Source organism: Rhyacophila brunnea, unplaced genomic scaffold, assembly GCF_057557595.1.
Source record: "Rhyacophila brunnea isolate RB1 unplaced genomic scaffold, BYU_Rbru_1.0 scaffold_7, whole genome shotgun sequence".
In the NCBI taxonomy this organism is placed as follows: Eukaryota; Metazoa; Arthropoda; class Insecta; order Trichoptera; family Rhyacophilidae; genus Rhyacophila; species Rhyacophila brunnea.
Genome location: NW_028233339.1, coordinates 28,056,632 through 28,069,907, shown reverse-complemented (window position 1 = coordinate 28,069,907; position 13,276 = coordinate 28,056,632). Strand labels below are relative to the sequence as shown.

Here is a 13,276-nt window from a genome sequence, read left to right as displayed (position 1 = left end):
TCGCTCTAATGTTTCAGAATATAGTCATATTTCGGTACATAACTGTGCAGCGGTGTTAAGATTTTTTACATTTATTAATTTTTAAACGCATTTATAAAACCATTAGTATAATTTATTACGAGATAATTTTTGTAAAATATTCACGATAAAAAATTATATTGATAATCTCTGTGATCCCAAATATGACAAGAATTAGGCATTTTATTATTCAAAAAATCGGCAAGATTAACACATTTGAAGATGATTCTAAAGATACTTATTATAATCTATATCTTTGACCATTGAAGTGTGATAAACATCTTATGAATAATGATTGCTTTATAATAATTATTGACCTAAGAATAAGGTAGTGTTTTTTTGAAATACGCCATTTCTTTTGCCATTCCCCAGTGGTTAAGCTACAACATACGGCCGTAGCCATAAATTGACAAACTATAATTAAAGTAGGGAGTAAAATGATATTGACGCGCGTGTTTGAACATGTACCGTTTAAAATTTTTTTTTAAAAAAATCGGTTAGGTACATGTTCAAACACGCGCGTTAACATAATTTTACTCCCTACTTTGATTATAGTTTGTCAATTTATGGCTATGGCCGTATGTTGTAGCTTAACCACTGGGGAATGACAAAAGAAATGGCGTATTTCAAAAAAACACTACCTTATTCTTAGGTCAATAATTATTATAAATCAATCATTATTCATAAGATGTTTATCACACTTGAATGGTCAAAGACATAGCTTATAACAGGTGTCTTTAGAATCATCTTCAAATGTGTTAATCTTGCCGATTTTTTTAATAATAAAATGTCTAATTCTTGTCAAATTTGGGATCACAGAGATTATCAATATAATTTTTTATCGTGAATATTTTACAAAAATTATCTCGTAATAAATTATACTAATGGTTTTATAAATGCGTTTAAAAATTAATAAATGTAAAAAATCTTAACACCACTGCACAGTTATGTACCGAAATATGACTATATTCTGAAACATTAGAGCGAGAGGTTTAAAAGAATACTATTTTATGTAATAAAAATACTTTATGCAGTCATCAAATGTTTAAAATAACTATAAAGGATAATAAGGCTTCAAAATTATATAAATAGATTATCTACAACGTTTAAGGAGTGTCCAGGATCATGGTTTGAAAATACAATAAAAACTCAATTTCGACCTACGACGAGCATGTGGGCCGTTAAACAAATTGTTAAAGAAAATGTTATTTTTCAATAGTTACGTCTGTATCATAATAATATACATTTAAGTTTGTCACGGAAACGAAACGCATACCTATTCAATATAGATAATATTTGGAGTCACACTATGAGCTTTGTGTTTCTTGCATTTTATGGCTTAACTGTCATTAAGTAATAAACGAAGACTGGCTTCAGAGTCTTGTTCCATGGCGACCGGCTTTCTCATTTCTATTTTATTAATCTGTTCAATGGTTTGTGCATTTATAATGTATCATACACTATTAAATTTACTACCTAATAAGTCCAAAACCCCTGGAATACAGGATCTAATCTCCAACAAATAATACCAAATCTTTATTCACCCTGTTTGAAGTCAAGTATATTACAGACTCGCCGGTCACATTTAAGCCTACTTATTTTTATTTGCAATTAATTTCCAATCATGGAAAATAATATAAATTAGTAGCGAAGGCGTTGAGTCAATCAATCACACTTTACATTTACCAGTGGTGAAGACTACCTGTTGAAAGTAGGTAAACGATTATACAAAACGCACTTAGACAGTAAGCAATGTGTCATACTCATAATATATCTAACATAAATAGTAAACATGCGATAATGTATACTAGTATAACCTGAACATATTCTGTTTATTTTAAATATCATTTTTGCATTGAAACTTCTGAATTTTTCATACAAATATTAGTTGGCTACTATCACAGACTAATAGTTTCAAACCATTTAAAAGTGTTTCTAATTTCTCACGTTATAATTTCATACTTACATTGGAATAATAAATCGATTCATAATTTGAGGCAATTGTATTTTGTTATGTTTAGCAAATTCGCGTTGATAGTAAATAAATGTTGACTAATTGTTTAGTATCGAGTATTTGCGGCTGACGTTTATTTTACTGTGGATAGATTTAATTGTATAAAATGCTTTGTAAAAGTATATGTTATAGATGTCATACATAATATATTTGATTTTGTTTTATTATTAATTCTTATTATATTCATTGATGAATATGATGATGTATCAAAAAATAATAGACAGCATGCACACTCACTAAATCACATTACATGGTTTTCTTTTTATGTTTGTGTAAAAATGCAAACAAAGTAATATTTTTATCAATATTATACATTTTTTTTTATACTATTGTTTATTGCTTGTAATGTGTAAATTTTTTGCTAGCAACATTATTCTTTTCCCGCTTGTAAAGACTTTCAACAATAATTATTTATGGTATCTCATTCGTGAAAATATGCTTTGTATTATATTATTACCATATTTCACACCTTTCAAGCCATTTTGATGCTATATTATGTAGATCTCTAGATTATGAAAGTATGAATGTATGATTATATGATTATTTTAATAACGTCACGTTTCCAATTTCAGCTTTCAGTTTTCAAGAAAACTTACTGAAGACAATGATCCAAATTGAAAATACGTTTTTCGAAATGGGGAAAACATGCCAGAAAGACTGTCTAATAATATGCGACCGAGGCGCAATGGACGCAAGTGCATGTGAGCATAAATAATAATAATCCATATTGTCATGCATTTTTTTTCAATTATTTCTTTGTTAGTACTGTTGACAAAGAAATTTTTTTCAAACCGCTGTAATTTGATTACATATATATTCATTTTTGCAGTTATATCAACTGAGCAATGGGAGCGTATGATGTCAGGTAATAATTGGAACAATGTCGATCTTCGGGACACCCGATACAATCATATCATTCATATGGTGTCTGCCGCTAATGGAGCTGAGAACTTCTATGTCACTGAGGTAAGAAACTGCTTAATGTATATAGAGATTTTTATTTATAAATTTTTATAAATATTTATAAAAATCTATTATTATTCAGTGGATCCAACCTGTTCTGTACAAAAAAATACTACTACTACTACATCACCCTGTCAAGCCCCCGCGTTGGAGCATAGGGCAAGCACAAGCTCGTGCCATTTCCCTCCGTCCAATGCCAACTCACGAGCCTCCCGCTATGTCATATCTGCAGTGTTTAGGTCGGTTTTGTAGCACCGCTGTAGAGTGGGCCAGCCATGGTGAAGGAACCCTTGAGGCTGTGCCACAAGGGTACAAAGTGTTGCTCTCTTTGGCGGCATCCGGATCACATGTCCCAGCTACGTGAAGCATATCTTCATGGTTACCTCAATTACCGAGGACTGCCATGTTCGCTCATGAACTTGAGTATTTGTAATGCTGTCGTACCAGTGAACCCCTAAGATTCAGCGGAGACATTGATTCTCAAAGCTCAAAAGCCGAGACCTTTGAAGCTTTGTGAGATACCACGTCTCACAGCCATGCAGGAGCACAGGTAGCATGCACGCGATGAACAAACGACCTTTGTTCCTTTTCAAAATAGTGAGAGAGAAAAAGAAAAATCGCATATTTGCTTCTTCAATATAAAGTTCTCCAAATAATATTATTGAGGGGACATCAACGAATAAGGAGAGAATAAACATTGACACATATAACTGGAATTAGTTTTGTTAAAGAGTTATTTCACGAGATCGCTTCCAGGAATGAATCCATCAAAGAAGCCAACACCTAAATCAGAGAAGCTAAGGAAAGAAGAAGTTTTCCGAGAGTGATTCGATTGTCATGTTATTCTCTCAATGAGGAACAATGAACTCAATGACAAGATCCCACTATTCAAATATGTATTCCACTGGAAAAATAAATGAATTGAAACAAGGATTTCTAGATGTTATTATTATTTCATATGCATGCATAGTCACATCAGAGGAAAATTTATCATATAAATAAAATATTCAAAGTTGTCTTGATTATGGTATCAAACCTGCAACATAAGTACACTTTTATTTTTAAGTAATAAAGCGAACCCTGCTTCAAAACCTTGGTCCATGGTCATGGTGGTGACTTTCTATCTTATTAATCTATCCTGTGAGTGCTTCAAACACACGTCAGCAATGCATTTATATATTCCCATCAGTGGCATGGGGTGAATTTTTGAATTTCAATAACTAACCAGCAATTTGTATTCTCAGTTCAATGAAAGAAGTATAACAAAGTTTATGTTGTACCTTAACAGCCTACCTCCACCCCTTGCTGCTGGTATATTTTATGCTATAGTCATAACATGTTATAAATTAACAATAAAATTATTTCTGTTAATACATTCTCTTCTTTTATATTTGTTGTAGGATCATGCATGTCGGTCGGAGGGCGTTGAACTGGCCCGAGAATTGGACCTCAAGGCGGCAGCGTCTTGGATCGGACATCCGTACTTTGATGTCATCGACAACTCAACTGATTTTGAATCAAAAATTAAGCGCATGATTGCGTGTGTATGCCAAAAAGTAGGATTAGACACCGGCGACAGACTGCTGCACAACTCCAGAAAACTCAAGTTCCTGGTCAAAGGACCCCTGCCTCCGGATTCGGAGTTCCCGCCGTTCCAAGACTTCGATGTTGTTCATAACTATCTTCAGTCGGCAAATATGATGCAAGCCCGACTGAGGAAAAGGGGGCAAAACAATCACTGGTCGTACATTCATACAATCCGGCGCCCGCAATTATATGGTCAGTCGGTAGAGGTGAAAACCCTACTCACGCACAGAGACTACAACAATATGGAGACTCAAAAAGACGATTCACACTTCACAATTTACAAGAAGCGAAGATGTTTCATTCTCAACAATCAATATTATCAATTGGACATCTATCAAAAACCATGCCATTCAAGGTAAGCATGTGAATATTTAGTCATTTAATCTCATTGTGAATAGGTTCGTGCATAGATGTCATATGTTCAGTTATGTATGTTTAGAGAAAATCGATTTTTTAAGATTCCAATTAATTTAAAATCAAAGGCAAAACAGACATTAATGTATTTGAATGTTCTCAAATACCCCTTATTTTGACATATATTTTTACAGCATAAAGGTTATGATGCAGACAGGCATTTTGTTTATAATAACTCAATTTGAAAAAAGACTGGATACATAATATCTAACCACTGACTGATTGATATATATATAGGCAGGCGAGCACCCACGATGGCCACACGGCTTAAGTGTTGGCCTATAGTGTCCTGGGTCTGACAAATACACATATTGTTTTTTACTTTATGTTTAAGTCAGAGTACGGACCTAATAGGTTGAGCAAGTGGCTGACATCCATTTCTCGTAAAAATAAAATCTGTTTACCTCCACTCTGTGGAGGAGGCCCATATGATCTTATAAGGATCGGACATGGTCGGATTTTTTTTTTTTTTATTAAAAATCCAAAAAGATTCAAAAATATGTTATGTGGTCGTAAGTATCAACTCGTAACAATCAATATCAAATTAATGTTCATATTGCATCTAATAAAATTGAAACATTACTTTCTGCAATGCTCCATTAGCAACGCGTCGTTTTTTATATCAATGCTATACGGCCACTCTGTGAAGGACCATATGATCTTATTAGGATCGGACATAGTCGGAAAAAATACATATTATAGTATTTATAATCACCTTTACAGAAAAGGCATACCGATAAGTCATCATTACTCATCTCAGTTTCAAGAACTGAATATATTAATTACTAAAAGTTTATGTTAATAAAATTCCTGATACGTCATAATGTATGAATGAGAAAGAAAACGAAATATAAATAATTCATCAAATAATCTATGCTAGAAGTTATTTATTTAGTCAAAATTCGAGGCATTTTGTAGTAGTCATGTAGTTATTTTGTCAAATTTATAATAATATGATGTTAAACATTTTCTTTGTAGATGCGAAGGCCTGATGCTGCTTGAAACATACACCTCCCATGAGAAGGCGCAACTTCTTGATCTTTTGCCTCACAAGCTTCTAAAAATTGAAAAGGAAGTGACTGGGGAACCCAAGTATTCAATGTTCAATCTGTCTTTAAAAGCAGACTGGAAGGAAAATCAGTTCGGCCAAGACCGGATTGTGAATGGAACGCTTCATGGTTTGTTTTCTGTTGTCCTTTTATAAAAGTTTAGAACAACATTAGTAAATTTGAAATAGGTATTAGTTTTAGTTTGGTTAATTCTTTCATTTGACCTATCCAAACTATTCAAATAATATAGTACCCATTTAAAGTTTGTTTCATAAAATTTACTAATGTAATTTATCAAAGATTACACACATACTACTATGTATTCAAATTTTCCATAAACTTTCAAAGTCTAATATAGCTTCTTAACAATAAGTATATACCCACAACACAAAAAATAGAAAATATTCTAGACATTTTACATTTGTTGGACTGTCGATTTCCATTGAAGTTTGAATAAAACAATTTTAAGAGATTGTGTGCGTGTTAATTAGTTATACATACAATATGTAATGAGCTTGAAACTTGAATGTGAAAATATTTAGTTATTTATGTTGACAGCTGATTCATGCTACAAACACATTCAAAGAGTTGTTAACAGCAAAAACTTGACATTGTAGAATCAACAAAAACTTATTTCAAAAGGATTATAACTGTGTCCTACCATGTAAACACTTGGATTCATAGAGTTATATAATGTATTAATAATATGACACTATAATTATTATTATAAATTATAATATTATTAGTTGGCTTTTGAAACCTGAGAGCCTGTCTATCGTGCAATGTCCAAAAAGAACACTTTTCTGAAACACAATTTAAGATTTTTCAGCCGCTTAATGTCAATGCACTTTCAATTTTAGGAATTTCTGCTTTCTTCATGAATAGACTCAAACAGTGAATTAGCTATGATACTAAAGGTGCAAGCTACTGAACTAATTTTCTGCAAAATTGTACAAGCGGCTCGGAGGTACAGATATAATATTCTCTGTTGATCGTTCACTATATTTTGAGAATCAATTGAGTCTTGTTTATTTTACAGATAAGAGAGATACCAAATCCCCATCAAATTCCAGTCTTTATGGTGACAAGAGTGGTTCAAATTCCTCTCCAAAGATGTTCAACGGCGAAGTCGAACCGATCTTGAATAACTCATCAGAGCTTAAAAGAAATGGAATCAACCAGAATTCAAAAATCGATGGTATGATTACATACAGTTTTCATTACTTTAATATATCGAATAATTTAATTTAGAATAGATTTTTCTTAGTATTCTAAAACAGTAGTGTGCCATTGTCCGATTTAAACTATGAGCGTCTATTTCAAATCATAGGATTTAGGTAATAGTGTTCCCAATACCGGGATTAGTGAAATCTGGCATTATGGTTCAATGTATAAAAAAAATTTCATTCATGCTTGTTATACTAATACTAGGCTTTGTTATTTCATTCCAGTCTTTGCAGAATGACTTGCGGCCTATTTCATCACTAGCCTACTAACCTTATTATCTGCTTCACTTTCATGCATATGTTATAAAGGCTACATCCCCATCCCCATTGAAGAAGGTTTTCTTTAACGTCTTCGGTTCTTACCATTATTTCCTTATATTTATGAATGACATTTATCTAACTTATTACATATTAAATTGAGGTGTCTATTTTCAAAAACGATAAGTCTACAAAAGGTCAAAATCTAATAAAAATTATATTGTACTATATTATGTAATTTCACACAATATCGAAATGATCTATTATAAACTTTAAACTTTTATTATAAACCGACGAAAACAGTGAAAAATATGTTTTAAAACTTGAAAGTGAAAAAATTTAAATAAACGCCGATATGTCCAATTTTATTTTACTTATATTTACATATTGCGATAATTTCTGAATACATTACTTTGAATTGTATTCTTGTTGATATTTGGATATAGATGCCGCAATTATAATTTTGAAATATTTCAAATAATCTATTGTTTTTTTACAGATACCAATACGAAAGGTGAAAAGCTCGCCAATGGAAATGTGAATACCTCTCCGAACAAGAAGAAGTCGTATGGTGAATCTCCCAATGAGAGAAACTCGAATAATCATTCACCCGAGAGTAAAAGAAACGGCATCATGTGCAAAGACCTCTCGCCTGCAAAAGAAAACAGAGTGAGCATCTGCAATGGGCGTAATTGATTGAATACACCACATTTTTTTGTCTGATTTTATTTTATTTTCACTCATATTTACTACATACATAATGCACTGACTCTTATAAACTGATTATCAAAAATAATAATTATTTATTACATATCAAAGTAATTTCATAAACATAGTATTAATTTCCATTTAGTTGCTTATTTATTATTTATTTATACAGCTGTGAAATTGGACCATATTCTGCTGTAAAAGATCAAGCGAACAATTCATTAAGTAATGATTTATAATGAATTAATTAGACAAAATCAAATAAAGTTGCAACAAGAAGAATAAATTGTTAAATGTCCACTGGAAGTTTAAAAAAAGTATTCAACGTGTATTGGTCTGCAGTCGCATAATCCATTCCAATTATGAAGCGGCTTTCGATGGTTGATTTTCTATGATTATAAATAATGTTATTGTGATTTTTCTTTTTTGTGTGTAAATTTCAATGTTCTCATAGAACGGAGAACGCGATGAATTCAATAAATATAATGATGTACTTATTTACCGAACGCGATGTGCGGTGGAACCTGTTTTAAAGCATTAATAAACTATTTTTATATGTACTATTTACTTATCATCTACTAGTCAGCCAATAAAATCACTTTTTAATAATAATTAGTCATGAACTTTTCAATGAATTTACAAAAATCCTAAAATATGGGGTCAGTCAGATGTCACGACAGCACGTTTTGTTTTAATCAAGCAATGTAAATTACTGCAATTTTTGCTGTTTTATTGAGGCGTCAAATATTTAAATTGTATTGTATATTAAATTATATATGACTGCACCTCATGTATTTTGTAAATTTGTATTAATATTATGTATTACGACTTGTAAATATTTGATTTAATATTGTAAAAAAATCAAATGTTTTCAATGACATTTCTCATTTGTTTGACCAATTTTCTGTGTGATCGTATTTTTGCATGTTAAATAAGCATTGCCTTATTCATTCGATATTTTGATAGCAAAAAAAAATGAAAATTATAGGGAAAAAAATCTGACTCATTACACTCATTATGTGTATATATTGTAAAAAATATAACTGTTTGAGGTCATTTTCCTATGTCAGACGAGAAGTACCTGTGGTGATTTATTATTATGAATATATTTATAATGAAAAAATTGTATAGACTATCAATTGTTACCAATATTTTTGGAACTAGATTTATGAGTATGTACTTACTTACACAGCGAATGAAATCTTATCTCGAATTATTTTGTTACTACTGCGCTTATTTTAGAAACTCTGCATACAACTCTTATGATAATACGCTTTGATTTAAATTTTTTTGTCAGGAGGAATATGAAATTTATTCATAGATTCTCTTGTAAGCAATTAATTATTATACATTATTATTCTCACCGTGTGTATTTTTTGATGCATGGCAATTTTAATTTATCACTACATAGCATAATATCAATCATATTGATTGACACAATATTAAATTGTTTTTTAATAAAAACCAAAAGGGTTTTAATTTTTTACAAAAAAGACTTTTAAAAGACTCATTTTAACGGTTGCCCCGGGTCTCGTTGTACCTATACAACTCATGCTTTGCATAATATTTGCCAACTTTTACTTGGCGGTGGATTACATAGAAGGAATGAATTTAATCCACTCGATCCACACCGAGTGATGAATTTTACAAACCTATAATTAAATTTGTTATATAGTAAAACTATTTTAATTGAAGAATATGTTAGTGTTACAGTGATGTGAAATAGTTTTTTTTTGCAAAAATATTGGATACAATTAATTTGTTTCAGAATGAACTATGCAAGCGGTTTTGTAACTTCATTATCAGTTGACTTTATATATTAAACTTGTGTTATTATTTACTAGCTATTAATGTGATATGCCCAATATAAAAAAGTGTTATCTCTATGGTAGATCTATTGTTCGATGTACTGTTTTTTTTGTATAGAGATTATAATGTTGATTAGCACGGCATAATAACAGTACATACCTATCTATACTTTGGTTTCATAAGTAGTAGATGAAAATATTTCGAATACCTAATTGAACAACAATAGAAGTGTAGTTTCATAGATGAAATTAAACCTAATGATCAATGTCACTCATGAGTAATTATTAATTACTGTTGTCACAAAATAAACATGCTTTTCTCAGAGGAATATTTGGTTTCACTTTCCTACATTTTCCCACAAAAGAATGCAAGAGGCAATGCCGTGCCCCGATAGCGATCGAGACCTTAACGTGGACTGCATATGGTTCGCTGTTATGTTCTCCCGATCCTTTTCTACAGCATAAAGGTATGTATGTTAATCCGGGAGATATCACGCAGAGTCAAGGCTTGCGAGATATGACTAGACTTATCCTCAAAATTCCTTGAACTGTCTGTGACAAAAGGACCAAGAAGTTCTGCATAGTACCAAAAGAGGTATGTAAACTGCATTACTTTAGCCACATTGAAAGCCAGAAGTACAGATTTTTTCATAAATCAACAGTGAACGTAGCACATGATTATGCCGTATTTACCTGGCTTAAGAACGCTTGTGATTGGTATGAGCACAGTTCCACTAAACTGTTCCAGGTGATTAGCAAAGATTACCCTGATATAAGGCGAATGCATTTCTGATGTTTAACATGATCTGGACAGATTAGTGGCAGGATTTGAGTCATATTTACAGAGGCCAGCACATTATAGATACTTTATAAACACAAAAATTACGAGATTGACTTAGCTAACTTAATCCGTAGACAATGTGTCTTTTTCAATGTCACTTTTGTATATTTAGGCTATCTATACAATAATTTTCTTCTATACTGATTTATCTTATTTTATATTGATCTGAAGGGGAAGTTTCTGAGTGGTTTTTATTCCACAAAAAACGATTGTTTCTCATTCACTCACCCTATTACATCCAAACATTTAAATACAACGTTCGAATTTGCCAGACGCCAGATTCAAAGCCATGACCCATGGTCTGTCATTCTGCCATTCAACCATAGATAATATACCACCCAACCATAGCGATACTTATAAAAATATATATAGATATGGCTCCACAGTGGAGCAATGGGCGCGGGTCGTATTATCAATCTGTGTTTGATTCAAAGCAAGAACCATGGGTTGGTGTAATGGAATGGCTAATAGCCAATCTAAAGGAAATGGGACAATTGGATGACGCACTGTTGTAGACACATATACAGAACGTAGACGAGAAATTTTAATCAGATTCTATCTACTACTTAGTAGTTTTAATTCATTTTACTCTTAACATAATGTTTTTTTATTGTGGATTGAGAATAACCATGCCTAAGGCTTTATATAAAAATAAAAAACTCTTTTCGTTGGAACTTAGAATTCTAAATGTTAATTGCAATAATTTTACTATAAATATTCAGAAAATGTGCAATTAAGTAAATATTTAATAAATTCCACCTTTCATTATAAAAATGCTACAATTAAAAACCTCGGAAACCTGGAAAATAACTCTGCAAATTGAATGAGCCTTGAACATTTTTGCTGTATTTTTGGCATAATCAAGGGTGGCAATGGCAAGAAGGTAGATAATATAATTATCTATATTATGAAGATTACAGGCAGTTCAATCAATTCAGATTGCAAATCTGCACTGGCTAGCTTATGTGCTCAGTATGAACAACAATGAACCAGCAATCCAATGTGAGGCAGGTCAAAAATTCACTGGTTTGATCAGCGATTTCCAAACTGGGGGGCACGGACTGTTGCAAAGGGAGGCGCGAAAAGTTTAACACAATAATGTAGCCACAGGTTTGCAGTTTGCAAGTGCATAGTTCATAAAACGGCAGCTAGTTATCTTATAAACTACATAAAAAAACAGTCCTACAAAAGTTAGGTTGCTTGCAAAGCTGTATGAAGATATGGAGACTAATTTTATTATACCTCATTTCTATACTATTGTGCATGGCCCCCACAAGAGGGGGGGTGACAGGGCTCCAGCCTGGGGGTCCGGCGTATTAACATATTAACATATTGTAATATATGTGTCTGTGTGATACAATTTGATGTGATTATGTTGTGTGTGTGATTGATGATAATTCACACGTAGAATTTTATTTTATAATTATTTGTGGTGTATTTCCTAACTAATAAAAATAGCTACTCGTACCTTTATGGAAACAAAAAACCTTTGTTCAATTTTGGTTGAATCAAACTGAAGAATATTATAATACTTTGTCAAGAAAAACAATGCAAGTACTGCTACCATTCGTAATATCATATTTATGCGAAATGGAATTTTCTGCATTAGATGCAATGAAATTCATATATCGAGCCTGTTTAGTAGAAAAAAAGCACTTTGTGTAAAAATATATTTAATGAAATAAAGGGGGGGGAGGCGCCAAGATTAGATTGTTTTAAAAGGGAGGCGTAGTAACGTAAAGTTTGCACTTGGTTAGATGTAACAACACAGTGCTTTTTTTGTAGAGAAAAATTGTACCATAACTAACATCTTGTTATTAAAAGTAGTTCATAGAAAAATCGAATGTTTTGTCAAATTGTTTTGACTACTTACCTTACTGCTTGTATCTATGGTCGAATGATGTCCTCTGTGTAACTAGAGATGAACATATTTTGATGGTTCGTTAGACTTGTGATGAGTGAACGTATCATCCAAAAGGAAACCTTTGCCAATGGTTCTGGTGGAATTAGATCCTTAGGGGATGACACCCTTAGGAAGGTGTCAGTATAGAGCTTCCAAACCGATTATAACCAAAACCGGGTAACCGCGGGTTTCTAAACTAACCGATAAACGGGTAATTTCATACGGTTAACCGGTTAATATTATTAGTAGGTACCTAAGCACATGAACTAAAGAGACAAACACCTAAAATAGCATGTGAAAGCTTTTACAAAAACGTCACGTCGTAACAAAACACCAACAACTGTATTCTTACCACAGAACAATCCCTGTATCTTACACCAATAGTAATAAAATCGCTTGTCTAAATTTCTTTACTACCTACTTACCTACCCTTTAAACGGCTTACTTATTGTTATTGATGTTGTGCGAGTCAAATTTCCTAGAATAT

General features: G+C 32.1%; 1 protein-coding gene across 1 annotated transcript in view; it reads left to right on the top strand.

The window, feature by feature from the left end:
* Ttd14 (TRPL translocation defect 14) overlaps window positions 1–10,374 on the top strand; it is a 54,060-nt gene extending 43,686 nt beyond the window's left edge. Inside the window, exons 5-10 of the mRNA XM_085957456.1 lie at window positions 2,605–2,733; window positions 2,862–2,998; window positions 4,396–4,937; window positions 5,975–6,174; window positions 7,085–7,243; window positions 8,029–10,374. Of these exons, the coding sequence (XP_085813582.1) occupies window positions 2,605–2,733; window positions 2,862–2,998; window positions 4,396–4,937; window positions 5,975–6,174; window positions 7,085–7,243; window positions 8,029–8,225 (1,364 nt within the window). The 3' untranslated portion in view covers window positions 8,226–10,374. The remainder of the gene's footprint in view (window positions 1–2,604; window positions 2,734–2,861; window positions 2,999–4,395; window positions 4,938–5,974; window positions 6,175–7,084; window positions 7,244–8,028) is intronic.
* Window positions 10,375–13,276: the final 2,902 nt, after the last annotated feature.